The 19,189-nt window shown below is 39.7% G+C and overlaps 1 protein-coding gene across 3 annotated transcripts in view; it reads right to left on the reverse strand.

Annotated features, from left to right (window-relative positions):
• The window catches only part of SLF2 (SMC5-SMC6 complex localization factor 2), a 52,912-nt gene extending 40,725 nt beyond the window's left edge, over positions 1 to 12,187 (reverse strand). For all 3 annotated transcript variants that reach the window (XR_003972994.2, XR_003972993.2, XM_030335478.2), the window contains exons 1-5: positions 11,895 to 12,187; positions 9,252 to 9,295; positions 8,022 to 8,755; positions 6,573 to 6,630; positions 948 to 1,936 (exon numbers count right to left, since the gene is read on the reverse strand). Coding sequence is in view for 1 of the 3 variants with exons in the window: in XM_030335478.2 (XP_030191338.1) it covers positions 948 to 1,936; positions 6,573 to 6,630; positions 8,022 to 8,755; positions 9,252 to 9,295; positions 11,895 to 12,034 (1,965 nt within the window). In the remaining 2 variants the exon portion in view is untranslated. The remainder of the gene's footprint in view (positions 1 to 947; positions 1,937 to 6,572; positions 6,631 to 8,021; positions 8,756 to 9,251; positions 9,296 to 11,894) is intronic.
• Between the last annotated feature and the right edge of the window lie 7,002 nt (positions 12,188 to 19,189).

A 19,189-nucleotide genomic window follows, 5' to 3' on the forward strand; every position in this document is an offset into this window, starting at 1 on the left:
CATAACATATCTTAGAAGAACTGGGATGTTTTAAGTTATTCAGAGTACTAAAGAATATTTTCTCTTTTAATAACCTAGGCCAGGAGGATACCTTTCTTAGAGAATTTTCACCATCATGCTTTAAATCTATTATTTTGTACTGCAGGCAATTTGATTTTACCATTTATTAGGAAAGGCACTACTTACAAAACCCTGCCAGCCTTAGGAACTGACTGCAAACACCCAAGGGCTCCATGGCTACCCTGTCTTTATTTTTAAATTCTATTTTAGTGGAATCAAACTACCAATTTTTAGGTGTTACCATGGAACATTAACACCTTCCCCACCAAATTTTACAGACATACTAGAATTTAACGCAGCTTATCCCCAAGATAGAATGAAGCACTTTATAAATAAAATTGCACACCACAATTAACAACATTTCTACACTCTACCTTCATTTACAGCAGTGGTCTCCAAAGCAGGGGGTGTGCAAGGTGATCCATTGGGGTGCAGGAAGAAAATAATAGAACTTCTATTTATATGGAACTTCTATAGAAACTCCAGTAGAACTTAGTCTATAGTAACTTCTACATAACTCCTAAAGGAAAATACTTTTCTCTTCTTCCTTTTAAGTTCTGTTTTTGTATATATTTTAGCAAGTACACAGTAGTATAGTGGTACATGTATATAATCTATACGTATACATATATATTGGAGTACATGCTTAAAAATTTTTTTTTACTAATAGAAGTGTGTATGATCTAAAAAGTTTGGAGACCACTGATTTACAGTAATAAAACTAAAGATATGGGAAACCCATTACAACCAAACAAGAACTATACCAGTTTCAGTCCAATTATGAATCACAACAAATACTAAATTTTAAAATAAGTTCTAACCATTTATCCCTCTACTAATCAATCTTTCCCTCTTCAAGTAAAGATAAATGTCACAGAACTACTTACTGTATAGTCTGATGACTGAGATCTAAGCCCCTTGGAAAGAGCAGGAGGCTTTCCTGTAGTTGTGGGAGTCTGATTGAAGTTCAAAGCCATTATTTCTTCCAGTGATTTTAATGTTTCCTCTTCCTCATCACTGTCTAGGTTGTAACCTAAACTTTCTTCATCACTATCAAAATCACCCCTTAGTTTTCTTTTCAGTGCACTGCTACCTGCATTGGAATTTCCTGAACTCTCTTTATCTGAAGGGGCTTTATCTGAAGGTGCTGTAGGGCTTGGGATACATGGCACAACTTCCAAAGCAGCTGGGGGAGACTTTGTAGGAGTGCCATATTCTGAATGCAAAGATCCCCCAGAAATTTTCCCTGAAGATACATTAGAATCAGCTTTATCAGTCTTTGCTTTGTGTTCCTTGTGTCTGGAGGACTCTGTAGAATGCCCAGAACATTCTTTAGATGAGGAACGCTCTTTTTCTTTTTTAGGAACTGGAAGAGTGCAATTTTTAGCATTTAATGGTACCCGAGAGGAACCAGCACTTGGAACATGGGAAAGTAAAGGTAGAAGTTTTGTCTCCTTTGATGCCACAGAGCTAGCAGGTTTATTTTTCTGAAGGCTGCTAGCTTTTTTATCGGCAGACTTTTCCTGAGGTAAAGATAAGTGGGGTTTCTGCATCTTAGTCTCTTTGGTACTTGCCACACGGATTTGGTCACTATTCCTGGAAGAATGGTGGCCAGAATTTGAAGGTGCCAAGCCTCCAGAGGAGCGATCAACTTCTTCACTGGGTTCCTTGGATATATCTTCCAAGCGCAATACATCCCCAGGTGTCTTCAGTGCAATATGTTTTATAAATTTCTCTCTCTGATGTGATCCGTCAGGACGCTTCTCAAGGAAGGACTCTTTTACTTTTGGCATTATAGATTCTCTTGTGCTTTTCAGATCTGAGTCCACAGAGTTCCTTTTTCTTTTGTCAGGGAATTTATTCTGCTTAGACCCTGCTAAAATTTAATTTTTGCCAGATTAGTGAAAAGTATATTTTCCTATCTTAGTAAAGTTTATTCAGTGAGTGTTTAGAACACTCCAACAAAAAGCTTAAATTCTAAAAGTTTAGGCTGAGATCATTTAACATATGTAGGATAAGGAAAAAGAGTTCATACTACCATTTATTTTATTAATAATAAATACTGGTGTCTTAAGAAATTTAAAGCTAATGACAATGCTCATTTTCATTCCAAAGCTATTAAAAGTTTATCACCCAAACAAAATTTAAGGTGCTGCTCCCCAAACACAAAAATTGCTTATCTGTATCATGGAAAGGATTGGAAAGGCACTTTCCCTCAAAGTTCAGATATTCTTTCTTAGACCAAGGACTATCTGCTTCCAGAAATGAAATACTTCTACATCTAAATTTATAGTACCTTAAAACATGTATACAATCACTAGTTGAAAGCAGACAAATTTTAATTTCTCAATTAAAAAAAATCCACCCAAGTTTCTCTTGCCAGTGTTTAATTTTTCCTGTGCATCCTTCTAGTCTTCAGCTGAGTTATGAGTTGTGGATGAATTCTGGAAAATGACTCCCAGAATCTCAGAGTCTGACTTTAACTCGAAACAGGATCTTTACAGGGGTAATCAAGTTAAAATGAGGTCATTTGGGTGGGTCCTAATGCAGTCATAACTGGTGTCCTTAGATAAAGGGGAAATTTGCAATCTTTTTTTTTTTTTTTTTACATTATCATGCCATGAATTCATAGGGAATGGATTGCAGCACCTCAAGCTCCTTTCCATTGGTTCTCACAAAGACGTGCTTCTCTGGGCGGAGCAGGGAGGCGTTTTAGTTGAACCCAAGTACCTTTCTCTTTGGGTTCCTTCAAAAGGCAAAATTTGGACATGGAGACACACTTGAAGAGGGAAGATGATGTGAAAACACACAGGGAAAAGATGCCATGTGATAGGAGTGCTGCATCTACAAGTCAAGGAATGCCAAGAATTGTAGGCAAACACCAGAAGTTAGAAAAGGCAAGGAAGGATTCTCTCCTAGACTGGTTAGAGCACGGCCCTGCTAATAATCTTAATTTTGGATTTCTAGCTTCTAGGACCATGAGAAAATAAATTTCTGTTGTTTTAAGCCACCTAGATTTAGGAGTTTCATCCAGAAGACCTTTAGTAAAGCATATCTATTCTAGCTAACCAAGTTTAAAAAATTTCTCATTGTATTTAAAAGTGTGACGTATAGGTTCATAGGATTGAGCCCTGTGTCGAGCCCTGCACTGACAGTGCGGAGCCTGCTTGGGATTCTCTCTAACCTTTGCTGTTGCCCCCACCCCCAAATAAATAAATAAATAAATAAAGTGTCATTAATTAAAACCCATTATTCATTAAATATTACTATGTACATAATCAGTATTCCCCAAATCAAGTTTCTCTCTTGAGAGAATATGGGTAGATGTCCTCAAATCATCAACAGTTTAAGAAAATAAAATAATTCAAGAGTTAAAAGCAATTATTTGGGTAATTTAATACATAATCTGAAAAATTCAATTTATAAACATGAAAAATCAATTAATAAACAAATGCTGGTATCTCCATTTTTCTCCAGATATTTCCTATTACCTGAAAAAACCATCCTATGCCCACTCAGTTTACTGGGTTAACTGTCATATAAAAAAGAACAGGAGTCCCTTAGAGTATAGGATTAGAAATCACATAACCAAGAAAAAGAAGATTTGGGGTGGATTTACACTGATAATATTTTAAGTTTGAGTTTACAAAAAAGATACCTACAGAACCGCCAATATGAATTCAGTTCCATTCTCCTAGAGAAATCAATTTATATACAGCTAGAAATGAGGAGAAATTCCTGCTTTGCTCAAGAATTGAAGACCTGACCAGGAGGAGGGAGAAACTGTTTTTGGGCAAAGTTTAGGAAAAAGCAGCTTATTAAGAGCTCTGACGCCTAGAATTAGAGGACATTGAACTGGTACCGTAGGTAGGCTCCCCTTCTGCAAGTTCTCTAGGGCAGTGGGTTACCTGCATGATTCTTTTTGCACTGCTTGTACAAACTGTAGACTGTTTAAGCACATTTCAAATATCTGTTAATATATATACATAAAATAGACAGGGACTGAGTTTGTAAATACAAAAAAGGTAAAAACCCAAATGTTCATTAATAGAAGATAAGTCATTAATAAATTATAGAATAAGCAAGGGATGTTAGAATAAGTTGGACCTCAGAATGCAGCACAAGGACAGGACTCTGCAAGACCCCAGGGCTAAATGCCTTTAGCAACATTTCTGACATCTTTTAACTCGTGTGTGATTAATAAAGGTGTGATTATATATATCACCCTCACAACTGAGAAGTATAATAGCAGTAGCATTCTTCATGTTATCTAGAGTGAAAAAGCCCTTTATGTCCTTTATATTCTGTTGATGGTCAAATGCAGTATAAATGTGTATCTATTAAGAATGCAATACCATAAGGGGCACCAGGGTGGCTCAGTTGGTTAAGCATCCAACTTTGGCTCAGGTCATGATCTCATGGTTCATGAGTTTGAGCCCTACACCGGATTCCATGCTGACAGTGCGGAGCTGGCTTGGGATTCTCTCTCTCCCTCCCTCTTTCAAAAATAAATAAATAAACTTAAAAAAATAACATAAATTTTTAAAAAGTATAAAACCATAATTAATGATTATGAAACATGCAAAGATATTAGAAATAAAAATATAAGTGAAGGCAACCATCTTAAATCTGCCTGTGACAATATGCAGAAAACATCCTTTTCAAGCACTGTTCAAAAACTTCAGTATGTGGGTTTGTATAAATGAAACTACTGCAGGCAACACTGATGAAATTTGCAACCATGAACTGAAGAGAATTTTTATCTTAGTCATTATCAGAGAGAAAAAAAGCTGAAGAGCTTGGTGGCAACACCACCACCAGCAGCCCCTTATGTTGGCAGAGCAAACCTAAAAATATTTTGTTCTTCTGCTCACCTCAGTGCAAAGTGATCATTTATTACAAATGTGTAATACCGTGAGTACAGGAATAATCTCATTGCTAAGAAATTATTGTTCTTGTACTTCATAATGTCAAAATTCAATGAAATTTGATCACTAAAACCAACAGTAATGTAAAAATTAAATAAAAAATTGGGGCGCCTGGGTGGCTCAGTCGGTTGAGCGTCCGACTTCGGCTCAGGTCATGATCTCTCAGTTCGTGAGTTCGAGCCCCGCGTTGGGCTCTGCGCTGACAGCTCAGAGCCTGGAGCCTGCTTCAGATTCTGTGTCCCCCCCTCTCTCCGCCCCACACCTGCTTGTGCTCTCTCTCTCTCTCTCTGTCTTTCAAAAATGAATAAACATAAAAAAAATTTTTTTTAATTAAATAAAAACTTTAAGAACCACATAAAACTTCAAATTTATTCCTGTATTCTAGAAGCTCCTTCTATGATGGTAAACTATGGTTTCGGATTTTAACATCTGAGATCACCTGGTCAAAATGCAATGTACCTCTAGAATATATAAAAAACAGAATTTTACATGAAGGGTACCTGGGTGGCTCCATCAGTTAAGCATCTGACTCTTGATTTCAGCTCAGGTCATGATCTCATGGTTGTGAGATCGGGCCCTGTATTGGGCTCTTCACTGACAGCCTGGAGCCTGCTTGGGATTCTCTCTCTGCCGCTCCCCTGCTTGTGCTCTCTCTCAAAATAAATAAACTTAAAAAAAAAACAAAACTAAGAGTTTTACATGAAACCTGAAGAACAAGGAGTCACAACTGTCTCTCTGTACCTGTTTTTTCATTTCTAAAAGTATCTTAAAAAGATGTGAAGATCAAACAAGTTAAAAGCACATAGAAGAGGGCATGGCACACAGTAAGTGCTCAATAAACCTTGGCTATTATCATTATGTCCACTGTATCTTACTGAGTGTAGAAATCTGTAAAATCCATTTTTCAAAGTTTGTAATCATGGCAGAAAAAAATCTGATACACTAGACTATTAATGGTTGTTATTTCTAAGGGCCTTTCATTTTCTGTTATAAATTTCTGCAAGTGTTTGAATTTTATACTGTTCTATTTTCTAGTTTAAAAAAAGATAAAGATACTTTAGGAATTACTGAATTAACACTAGCTGTTTGTTATTATGTTATTTGCTCAGCCAACAGATACTAGAAGTACAAACCAGTTATCATACAGGTGTCGTTGAAATTTGATATTAAAAAGGTATCTTAGTATTTGAAATATTAGGATAACACTGTTTTGGATCATGATAGCAGTTTCAACTTTATACAAAGCATCTATAATACCAAGACCTCAGATAGTCCATAATTCCAATAATGTAAGATTATGCTGCTTAATGTAGGCAAGATTTCAGCAGAACACGGAATACCAAAATGAGAAACATGTTGCTAGGAACTCTTAAAAGAGGCAAAAAAGTCAAGACAAACCATGGGCTACACAAACTAAATTCAAGGACTATTCCTTTTCAATGTAATTTTACCAAACTCTTAACTAATCTGAGACATTCAATTCACCTCTAGGAAGCCAACTGTGCATTTAAACAAATTTGTTTTTAAAAAGTGCCACTGACGTACAATTTTATTTAAAAATTAATAAATTAATTTTGATTCTACCTGAAGCAGGTTCCCATGAATCAGAAGAGGCTCTTTTCCTTGAGAAATGTCCATTTTCCTTTTAGCAAAATGAGAAAAAATTAATTAGGAACTGGGGCCAGTAAAGAATATGAACTTTTCTTCCTAATATCTAAACACAGATTTCTAGACCAAATAAAGCAAGCACTTCATTTGGAGGTAAACTCAAACTTTTATAGTAAAATATTTTAAACTCTTAAAGTTTTACAAAAACGAAGGGCCTTTATATCATAAAAAGGTAAAAATGCCATAAAAAATAAAGCCAGTTTTCAAAATACAACTTTAGGGATTTATATTAATTCAAGATTAATATTAGAGCACTATACCATTATTTTGATAGAGAAACAGTAAGCCTAATATTTGCCAATTAAACAGATACAACTTACTCTTCAATACTTCAAGTGCTGATGCACCACCAAACACTGAAATCTCAGGATGGAGCAAATGTTACAAACCTCCACTGATTGTTAGCAAATCTCCCTGGTAAAGACCCCAAACTCCTTGCAAACAAACCCTGGAGTTTACAAATACATTTTCAAGCAATATATAAGGCAACAATCTCCATTCACTCTTAAAGTGTCATAGTTTGGTTTACTTTTGGTCTATCTGGTTTTAAAATCTCACAGCATCTTACCAACACTGCCTTTTCTTGGTATCTGATCTTCCTTTATTCCATCTGTACATAGAGAGGCTCTATGAAACAGAGGTATTTATCTTTCTAAGGGAGAGGGTCACCTTTTATGCTAATCTAAAGTTGGTCTATTTTCAAGGGAACATGATGAAGTTAAGATATATCTGGATAGCTTTCTAAGTGTTATCATCTAAGTTGTCTAAGACAACTTAGGACTTCTAAGGAATCTATATTCCTTAGGACTTCTATATAACCTAAATCAGTGATTCTCAAAACTTTAAAGTACATCAGAAGCACCCAGAAGGCTTGGTAACTGCAGATTGCTGGACTCTTAGCTCCAATTTCTGGTTGAGTCTAGGGTTAAGCCTGAGAATTTGCATTTCTAAATTCCCAGGTGATGCTGATATTAGTCCGGGGACCACATTTTGAGAACCTCTGTTCTAAACCATTTTCTACTATTTTAGATTTTCTATTCCTCAAATATTTCCTTTCAGCACAGCCTCACTTAAAAATGACTATACTTGCCTAAAAAAAGAATGCTTACTTCCTTGATTAAGAAAGATTTTTTGTTCCCAGTCTGAAAAAATTAAAGGCAAGAAATACCGCTTTACTGAGTCCTATGGACAGTTGGGACGAAACCTAATGTAATTAGCTTTTAAACAAGCCGTGTATCAGTATTTCCTGAACAAAAGCTACCAATGTAATGTTAAAAAATATTAAATATATGAAATGCTTTTAGATTTAGTGTTCCAAATATAATAAAGCAGCAACCAAGCTAATTCAGTAATTACTACACATACCAGGTTTGAAAGATTACTCTTTCCAGGTGTGACATCATTCTGTTTACTTTGTTCCTGCCTTGGTTTACATTTTCTTTCTATACTAGAGGATTTTAAGGAAAGATTGCTTGCTTTTGAGAAGGAATTTTCTGAGTTGATTCTCTGCTCCATTTGCTCCCTCCTCAACTTCTTTAGTTCTCTTTCTCTGCAGTAAGAAGCTAATGACAACTGGAACTTAGCCCCCAAAGGACTTTCTCCTGGGTGGTGCCTGGATAGGCTGCTCCTGCTGCTAAGACTTCTAGAGCTGTTCTTGAAGATGTCAGCTTCTGTCACTGTGGCCTGCTTTTTGGAATCTGCGCTGGTCTTGTCTCGATCTCTATCATTCTTCTCCCTGCTATTTTCATGAATGAACAGTGACTTCCTTCTCTCTGGAGATCGATGTTTTTTCTTCAGTGTCTTCATCTCCTTTGACAAGCAATATGGAGGAACATAGACTTTTGTAACTGCCTTTGGATATTTGGTGGCTATTGACACACAAGGTCGACGTGACTCATGTATACCACGATCTTTATGGTGCTCTTTAACACCTTTCATGAAAGCCTCTAAAATAGTGCTCTTTTCTGATGGCATCCTTTTGGGTTTGGATTTTTTTGGTGAGGATAGTTTCCTTTCAAACTGTTCTGTCCCAGTGATGGAGAATCCACTTCCTCCATATTTGATGTCTGATTTTTGTGGAGAATCCAACATATGTCTGTCTAAACGGCCAATTAAAACACAAATTGCACGTTATTAAAAGTAACACAATCTATTACATTTTGTATATTTATTTAATATTTAAAATACTAAACTATAACAAAAACTTTCAAATCAATATTTAGATGATGATACACATTTTATGGGGGGGGTGGGGATTAAGACATGGCTTGTTATTTAATAACCTTACTTTCATAAAGCTCCCTTTTGCTACATCTTGTAAGCTCACTATGGCTCCGTTTATAAAATGTTATTAGAGGATCAAAATAGTATGCATTATGAATATTATTGACTGGAATATTTTAAATGTAAGCATAACAGCAAAAAGTTTCTTCATGATGCTTAGAACTGGTTTATCTTTGTAAAAAACACTGCATCTTCATATTTTCAATTTGAACATTAGGTTTAATCAAATAAGAGCTTTTAGAGAAATTTAAAAATTGAATCTATCTCCCTCCTCAAAAGATCCTGCAAAAAATGCATTAATAGCATACATACCTTGTTTTGAAGCTGGTTTGAAGAAATCTATAATTGACTGCTTCCTGAAAATAAAAGCATAACTAATATGGTATCACATAAGTAAATATTAAAACCTCAATAATTCAGATTAAGGGGAGAATACTAGTTGGTTTACAGGATATAGATTTGATTTCACTACCTGGTTTAATCAAGTTCTGACAATGGCAGGAATGCTTTGCTAAGCCGATTATAATAAACTGAAAATATAATTTGCATTTCCTGTAGGAGTAAATTTATGAAAGCACAACTGAGGTTTATATAATCTATAGTACCAAAATAAGATTGGAGTATGGATCCAGTATGGAATTGGTAGTGTCCTTCCTGGGACTGACAAGCTTACTGCTACATGGTAGAATAAATGATTTTGAGGGGATCTGATCCTATTGCTCGGTACCTCCGGTGTCTGGTACAAAATAATGCTCAATAGATGTTTTCCAAACGAATAATGGAGATTATACAAACAGACTAAAACCTAAACAGACTCAAAACAAGAGTAAATGGTAGAATGGCAATATTGGTGATTTGGCCCATCTGGGGAGGCAGCTGAGTTGAAGGGCATGCTGGCCCAAAGGCAAAAAGGATTAAGTACCAAGCTTATACTATCCTCTTTATGTACTACAGTAAGATGTTAATCTAAGTAACAGCAAAAATTAGAAGGAGTCTTCAGGACTAAACAGTGTTTCAAATCTTATTTTTTATCTAGGAATTCTTAAGGTATTTACAAAAATAACACACTGCCTGGAGAAAACACGAAACAGAGAAAAGGAAGAAAGTTAACAATTACAAAAACCGAATTGTTTTAAGGATTTCTGCACTTTACAGAAACAAAGTGAATCACATTACCGGAATTTGTACTCCGATTTATATTTCTAGAGTTATTTGTCAGCGGCACAAAAAGGAACATCATACGTCGAGCAAAAAGTTAACTTCCTGCCAAAACCCTGCTAAAATGTATTCATTTTACTGAAAGAGAAGCAGTATATGACCAGTTTCCCTAAACATTTATCCACTATGAGGTGGGAATACTCAGAGAAAACTTGAACAATCCAAGTCCCTTGGACACTTTACAGGTCACATTAAAGGAGCCACATCCATCTATAATGGTTTACTGAGAGTCCACATGTTTGTGAGATAGATGTTGGTAGAAAGGCTAACTGGTTATGAAATGAATAGGAGTGACAGACTAAGGAAGAATTTACGCATTTGCTTGCATATAATAAATTATACCAGCCAAATTGACTCCGATGGAGAATACAGTTAGAAATGCTAGAGGTTCTGCAAAGGAGGAAAGGAGATGATGTTCTCAGTTACTGGGGGAGGAAAGAGACAGGAAAGGATTAAGCGGCAGCTAATTCAAGACTATACTAAATACGCCTTTACATTAATTACTAAATAACGTTCTATCTCTTCCCAAAATATGAGATCCCAGGCTCCTTTTTGATTAATACACCAGAGAGAAAAATGGTTTTGGGTAAAACGTACAAGAAATCTGTAAAATAATCATGAATGTAACTTTCAAGTAGGAACAGTTGCCTAATTTCATATGCACAGAAATACCCATTAGTTATTTATAACTAGCTTTAAAAAATTATAACAGCTCACAAGCCCTTATCTGAAACTTTTGGGGTCAAATGTATTTTTGAATTTTTAATTTACTGGATTTTAGAAAGGGGGTAACTTAGATGCATTATGTAAAGTCCCCACCGGGTGTGACACTGCACCCCCAAAGCGAACGCATCAATATTTCTCCGGCATATAAATACACTTAATGAGATAATGACCATATACAGCTTTCCATTAGTTCTAGTCAGGTTTGGCTGCCAAGTAAGATGTGGTGCCAAACTTACTGACAACTTTTGATTTTCATAGCACTCCGGCTTTCATAATTGAGATAAGGGATTGTAGACCTGTAGCACAATATTAGAAGATAAAATTACTGTTAAATTTAAGTTACAAGCTTTTTAAAACTTAAAATAAAAAAGACAGTACCAAGTGCGTAGAGAATTTAAACATATTTTATTGTCAGAGGATGTCATTTGATAAAATTCCCCATCTCATTACATAGCTCCCACAAAATCTTCACAAGGTACCTAGCCTCTTGGAGAAGCGTAGTTACTGAAGGAAAAAACATCACATTCCCGATCGGCACGTTCCTTTTAAGTATGAATGATCGTGTATACTGGGCTATAAAGTAATTCGTGGAAGGGTTTCCCTCGTCCATCGTACATAATTTCACCCACGATTTAGAAAAGATTTATACTGTTAAGCTACTACGATCAGAACTGACAACGTACAGAATAACCCACCTAGATATGCACTAAGCAGTTAGGGCCCCGGGTCCACCATCGTAAAGGACAAAAATCACGTTCTACCTAAGGCGGGCTCTCCGTAGCCATCCTGGCTACGGTCACTGAACGGAGACCTGCATCCCAACTACAGAAAAGAAAACTCGAAGTCCCAGAAGGCCCCGCGCGGAGGCGGGGCAGGGGTTTGCCAGGCCGCAAAACGCCGAGGCCCGAAGCTCGCGGAGGATGGCGGGAACTGAAAGAGCGGGCGTCCGCAGTCCTCCCTCATACCCTTGCCCCCGCGACCCGGCCCCTTCTCCAGCCCTCTGCACGGTACCTGTCCCCAGGACTCTTTGTTCTCTTTCCCGCTGCAGCAGGGGCGGTACTACCGGGTCTCAGATGGCAGCGCGGGGGCGACGACCCCGGGGCTGGGGATGAGGGGAAACCTGGCCTAGCGGGCATGCAGCGCCTTGTCATGTCGGCGCCGCTGGCGACGGCGGCATGAGCTGTGGCTGGAGAAGTTGGGTGCGTGGTTGCCGTCTTGCTGCTGGGACTCGGGGAGGCTGTCGGAGCAGAGTTGGGCGGCACCCCCTTCTCTCTTCATGGCGGTTCTCTCTCTTCGGAAGTGACTCCTGTGTGAGCGGGAAGGAACCTCAGGACCGACAGGGGGCGGGTCTTACTGGAAGGGTCGCGTTCTGACTGGCTGGCACGGCGGTCACTCCGGTAGTGGCGCAATGGAAAGCCGCAGCCTCTCAGGAGAAGGCGGGGTTTCGAGGAGGGGGAGGGGTAAGAAAACTGCCCCCCCCCCCGTCACGTGCGCGGTTGGTGGGGAGGGCACCGTAGCATCCGGGCCGCGTCGGCCTTGGCAGGCACGCGGGGGCGGGTTGGCGCGGGCCGCTGCAGGCGCTGCGGCAGGCAGCTGGTCGAGGGCGAGGGACGAGGTTTGCAGAAGCAAACCTGAGCCCGGCAGCTGCCCTCAGTGAGGATGGTCAACAGTTGGCCTTCCTGTGTCTTTCAGTTGTGCCGCAGAAATCCCCAGCTGTTCGTTACATCGTCTCTTTCACATGTTAGGTCAGAGTGCCCAAGTGCTGTCACCATTTCCTTGGTTAATCTGCACAGCCCAATTTGAAGACTTGTCCAGTCTGTGAGAGTTCTTGTTAAGGGCTGTGGTGGATGCTTTTTCTCCTTTTTTTCAGAAAGAAAGAAAACCCCAGCGAAATAACGGCCGTGTTTATTCCAAGAAGCATTTTCTTTCTCAGCTGTTGAAACGAGTTATCCATGAGGTCTCTACAGCCAGATTCCTTGTAGATTTTTTGAAAGGAACATAGGGTCAGCTTTCAATTACCCGTGTTAAGTGTGGACAGCGTAGATTAGTGAAACCTGCCAGCAGTCTCCGGTCGTCCTCCGTCAGGGGCTTGTGCTTTGGAGGCTGTTAGACAGGGTTTTCCTTACAAACAGACTGGCCAGAGTATTTCTGAGCCTCAGTTTCCACATCTGTAAAAGGAGTATTCTACTCACCTATAAGATGAAAATTCTACAATTTTCTGGGAAATTGTAAACTATAAAAGAGATAAGCAGTGTGAACGTCACAGTTCAGAATCTCTCAGGTAATAGGTACTAAGCAAATTAGTGTTCCCTTTCCTTTGCTCTTCAGACATACTCTTACACTTGACTATAAAATTTTCCAGGGACAGGTCAGATACTGTTATATTTAATATATTAATAGTTATAAAACATAGTTGTATGCAATAAGTCTTAACCAAAATACCAATCTCCAGGATGCCCAAGCTTTAATTGGCAGGGCTGTTCAAGAATTTAGACAAGTCTTTATATAATAATGTACTAGATGCTTGAAATGTGTTGAATGAATAATGATTTATATGTTTTGTTTATTTAGGGCTTTTTACATGTATTATTTCCTATCTCTTGTATTAGTGCTTTCAGTTGGACGTTTCTACACTGGTAAATTCTTTCTTCTGTAACAGCCCATCTACAAAACACTTGATCCGATTCGTTTCACTGCATGCTCGGTCCATTAAAAAGAGCGATGCATAAAAAACAACATTCTACATGATCAATCAGTCGCTTTTCTTGGATTATAGTATTTGAATCATCTAGCCTCCAAGGTATCACTTTAAAGTCTGTAGTCGTGCTACCAAACAATAGTTTTCACATTTTCTTAATCTGAGCAACAGATTATGGAGTTAAGTGAGGCAAGAAATCCCTTGATCAATAAATGGAGATGGAGTCATAATGAAAACACAATTTAAAAAATCTCTTCTTAACAGGGAAGTAGTGATCTAAATCCTCAATAAGCATCAAGGCTCTTCTTTCTTGAAGCTGTGTTTGAAAATGATACAGATTTGGTCACAGAGTGAAATATGCTTAACATACTAACTAGAACTGTTGGGAGCCTCTCGGGCACTTTCCACCCCCCAAACAGCATTGGGCAGTCTATTTTGTGTTTATACCCCTTCTCCCACATTGAATGTATATACGTATACGTATACATATACATATGCCACATGCACGTATGCGCGCGCACACACGTACACACACACACACACACACACACACACGGTTCATGTAGGGCTTTTTAATTTGTAGTGGGCCAGAAATCGATATTCAGCAGCTGTACACTAGGTGAAAGATGTTAAAGACCTCAGGTGTTTGCATGTGAGGACACAAGAGGAGAGTAGAACTGGGATGGGGCTAGGGGAGAGAATGATGAATAAACTAGACAAGACTGAATTCGAGACCTCAGATAAAACTTCAGCCAGGATTGTCTAAAGAATTTGGAGAAATTAAGGCCAGACAGCCATAAAAGGCTAGACAGTAGATTTCTGGGAATGAGAACAGGCACGAGGAAGTAAAGACCGCAGGAATGGAGTGGCTACTATGCCCGAAGCTTCTGTGGGGTGCAGCTCAGCTCAGCCTGGCATCCTGAACTGTTAAAGACCATTATGAGGAGCACAGACTCTGGCCTTGATGGGAACGGATGGGGCAGCAGGAGAAACAGTGTTACATGAACAACAGATCAAGTTTGCTGGGAGCATCAGGCCCTACGTGGGAATCCTGAGAGGAGTGATAACATAGCTGATGCCAGAGATTCTAAGCAGTCACAAAAGAGACAACAGCGTGGGCAGATTGACTCACACGGTGCCTTGGCAGGCAGGGACTCAAAGAACAAAAGGTCAGTAAGTGACCAAGAATGTTACTAAAAAGAAGACAACTAAAAGAAAAGTAACTTCTCGTTCTACGGTAAGGACATACTTTTGCTCTGAGATTATTACCCTCTGGTAAACTCCAAGGCTCTTGTCGGAGGGTTCTCTAGGACAGGCAGAGAGACAAAGATGGCTCTGGGGCAGAGCTGCCTGCCGTTTGGCCAAGACTGGATGTGTGGCGGGGAGGGTAGAGGGACCTGGGAAGGGGGATAAGGAGCAGACCCAGAAAAACAGGAAATAATTAACTTGAACGCCTGACAGAGAAAGAAAGAGCACGTGATGATCTGAAGAAGGAAAAGCGAGCTCCAGCTTCTCAAGATCCACACAGTTCACTTTGCAAATGGATGCCGAACTCAAAACTGCCCAAGTGCTTGGAAAAAGCACCGGCCTGGTTTTAAGGGGCTGCTAGGGACTTGCCAAAAGTAATATAACGTACTGTCATGTAATCTAAATGTCCTGGGAATAGTGAGTAACACTCTGCAAAAGCAGATCTGCTGTTAGGGGAAGTACGTTTCTTGTTATTCCATCTTGGAATGTTGCAAGGTAATATTACCTACACTTTAGAACGCAAGTAACATAGTTGTGATTTTTGACATGCCTGAATATGTCCTATACTAATATTTACTTAACATTTTCACTTAAATCGCTCTTAAACACATTTACTTCGGAAGAAAACTTAAAATCATTTCGTAAGTTAAAAATCGGTATCACTTGGGAAGTGATAACTTTCCAAATGGAAGCAAACTGTAAAAACAAATAAATAATAAGTAGAAACAAATATGTCTCCACGTTTCTCCTCAGGTCACCTTGTTTACTAGTGGTGGTAGGCATAGATATTATTCAGACACGTGAGATACAAGAGACTCTTTGGGAAATACTAGTTTTAGGGACTCTGGGCTGTAACCAGGTGTTTTTCAGACTTGGTTAGCAACCCGTTAGAGGGTTTTGAAATTGATGCAATGGGTCACAGACCATACTGAAAAAAAGGTGGGAGAATGGAATAGAGGATACCCGTGAACTGCACGTAGTTTATGGTTATGTGTTATTTTGCAAAACTTTTTTATGTGGTAGTGATATAAAAGGTATTTCTGTGGACCCTCCTATGGTCAGTGGTGGAAATGTTTGAAAGTCCTTGCTGTTATCAGTGTTCATATTTCCCACTTCTGTGTATTGGTGGCATTGAACAGCAGAGGCTGCTTGGAAGAGAAAAGATGGGCTTCCTTTGGTCACTCCTGTGGCTGGGGAGGGTAGGGAGACATAACTCAGGCTCTCCTTATATCCTTTCAAGGCCATTCCCTCCAGGAGTGGGGAGCCTTGTAGAGGGAGGCGGACTGTCTCTCCAAAGGAGCTTGCCTTTACCCTTCCTGGGCTAATCGATTCAAGATGGGAAGGAGTGATTGAGGTGGCCCTCTCAGGTCCTGCCTTATGCTCAGTAATCTAGGGACCGTGGATGAGAAATGGGAGAAGGAAGAATGTTGCGAACAAGGTGGAAAGATCCCCTGTGCAACCTGCCCCTCACATAAAATGCCACCACCCGGAACTGGAGAGGGTCTGGTAGGGAGAATACATGTGATCTCACACCTTTGCAGTGCTCTTCCTGGAATTCCAAACACCATGACCCATCAGGTCTTTCTTCTATCGGTCTCTGACTTTCCCTTCAGTCATTCCCCACCAACACTATCCTGAAGCTGTAAGCTTCCACAACACCAAAATACTGAATCTTCTGTGCCAGGCTTCCTGAAGATATGCTTCCCTTAGCTCCCAAAGAGTTTGTTAAAGATGTAGGACAGCATTTAAAAATCAAGAGATTTCACACAAAATTCCAGATTTCTGGCTTCAACAGGTACAAAGAGGGGTCTCACACTTATGCCTACAGGGGCGAGGTAAATGCATATATGAATCAGGTCCATTCTCCTGACTTTTGTAGAGAACTGGGATCAGAAAATACTTCTTAGGACAATATGACGACAGAGGCAAACTCCCTTTGGGTCTTAGCGTTTCTTCCTCTTCTCTCAGCATCAAAGAGAGAAGCACCAGGCAATGGTGAGGTAAGACACGATACAGGACCACAATAAAAGCCTGCAACCTCCTCTCTGAGCTGCCGTAGATGTCTTAATATATAACCTAATATTTGTTTCTGTGGTCCTATGAGATAATGCTCTCTTAAAGCAAATGTCTCCTGGAACCAAGAGAGGAGAAAATAGAGCTTTTGGTGCTCAGAGAGGTGTTACAGGAAGTTAGCAGGATTCTCAATCAGGGGTTCTTACTTAAAGAAATTGCCACACAGTGGTGCCTGGGTGGCTCAGTCTGTTAAGCATCTGACTTTGGCTCAGGTCATGATCTCATGGCCCGTGAGTTGGAGCCCTGTGTCGGGCTCTGTGCTGACAGCTCAGAACCTGGAGCTGCTCCGGATTCTGTGTTTCCCTCTCTGCCCCTCCTCTGCTCGTGTTCTGTCTCTCTTTCAAAAATAAATAAACATTAAAAAAATTTTTAATACAAAAAAGTGCCACATTTTACCTATGATCAGTACCTATGGGTATGTATGTATTATGTATGTATGTATTTTTGAGAGAGACACAGCATGTGAGCAGGGAAGGAGCAGAAACACACACACACACACACACACACACACACACACAGAATGCGAAGCAGGCTCTGGGCTCTGAGCTGTCAGCACAGAGCTCCATGCGGGGCTCGAACTCACGAACTGTGAGATCATAACCTGAGCTGAAGTGGGACAGGACACTCAACCCACTGAGCCGCCCAGGCACCCCTTTAAAAAATTTTTTTTTTTTACATTTATTTATTTATTTATTTTGAGAGAGAGAGAGACAGAGCACAAGTGGGGGAGGGGCAGAGAGAGGAGATACAGAATCTGAAGCAGGCTCCAGGCTCTGAGCTGTCAGCATAGAGCCTGACTTGGGGCTTGAACTCACAAACTGTGAGATCATGACCTGAGCCGAAGTTGGACGCTTAACCGACTGAGTCACCCAGGCGCCCCTAATACTTATGGGCATTTAAAAGAAGCAGTGGCCAGGGCACCTGGCTGGTTCAGTTGGTAAAGAATGTGGCTCTTGATCTTAGGGTTGTGAGTTCAAGCCCTGTGTTGAGTGTAGAGATTACTTAAAAATAAAATCTTAAAAAATAAAAAAATAACAAACGAACCAATGGCCTGTAACTATCAAAAATACAAAATGCACATGTTCTTTGATTCAGCAATTCCCCTTCTAACGTCTCTTTAGAAATATACTTCTACATTCACAAAGATGGATCTATAAAGTTATTTGTTGTAGCATTATCAGTAGTGTAAGGCTGAAAGGGAACTAACCAGCCCAGATTTGGGGACAAAACAAATTATGGCACATCCATACAGTAGAATGCTGTGCTGCAGGTAGAAAGTCACTTGGAAAGCACAGCATCCTTCCAAGAGTATTGGTGTATACATGCAAATAACCCCTTTTGTTTATATAAGCAATAACATGGTCTATGTATACACAGTAGTATGCACCGTTTTGCAACTTAATTTTTTCACTTAATATATCTTAGAGACTATTCCATACCAGTTTATATTGTTGATGAGCGTCAAGAGTTCAGCTAAACTTTGTAATATTGCCAGCTCGGCATCCATTTTGTAGGCCAAGAAGCCTGCAGGGGCCTTGAACTGACATTTACCCTCCCACGCACATGCCTAGAGAACAGCCTGCAAAGTAACAAGTGAATGTAAGTTCCTTATATGACTCCCCAACAGTCCCTGTGATCAACAGTGTCCCCTGCCTTCCAGGGCCTTCCCCTTGTGTGCCTCTTTAATAAGACCCTCGTGAACCTTACCAAAACCCATCTCTTTTGAATTTGAATCGACCAATCTGGCCGTAGCCTGGGAACCCCAAAGGATTCCACCACGGACCCTAATAAAGGCATGTGCTTTAGGTCCTGCTGCTCTGACTCAGTAGTACAAACATTTGATGCTGGGTTCTCCAACTCCGTGTGTCTTAAACATAACTCCTTTTCTCCCCTCCCCAACCTCCAAATTTAATGCTCTCTCCCCCTGTATTTCTTATCTTAGTGAATGGTGTCATCAGCTCCCCTCCCCCGTCGCCCAAGCCAGAAAGCCTGGCAATCCTACTAACCCTTCGTCTCTCTCATCCTTAGCCCTGACCTGTCATCAGTCACCAAGTCTTAGTGATTTTGTACCCTAACTATCACTTGTATCCTTTCTTTTCTCTTAATAATACATGCACATACAAAAAAAATACATGCACGTACACACACAGAAACATATATTTGGTTCCTTTTAGAAATGTAGAACACAGAGACAAATACAAAGAAAAATATTATAAACACATATTCACCACCAGACTCACAAACTGTTAACATTTTGCCCAGTTACTTGTCCTCTTTTATGGTCTTT

This window comes from Lynx canadensis, chromosome D2, assembly GCF_007474595.2.
Source record: "Lynx canadensis isolate LIC74 chromosome D2, mLynCan4.pri.v2, whole genome shotgun sequence".
Classification (NCBI taxonomy): Eukaryota; Metazoa; Chordata; class Mammalia; order Carnivora; family Felidae; genus Lynx; species Lynx canadensis.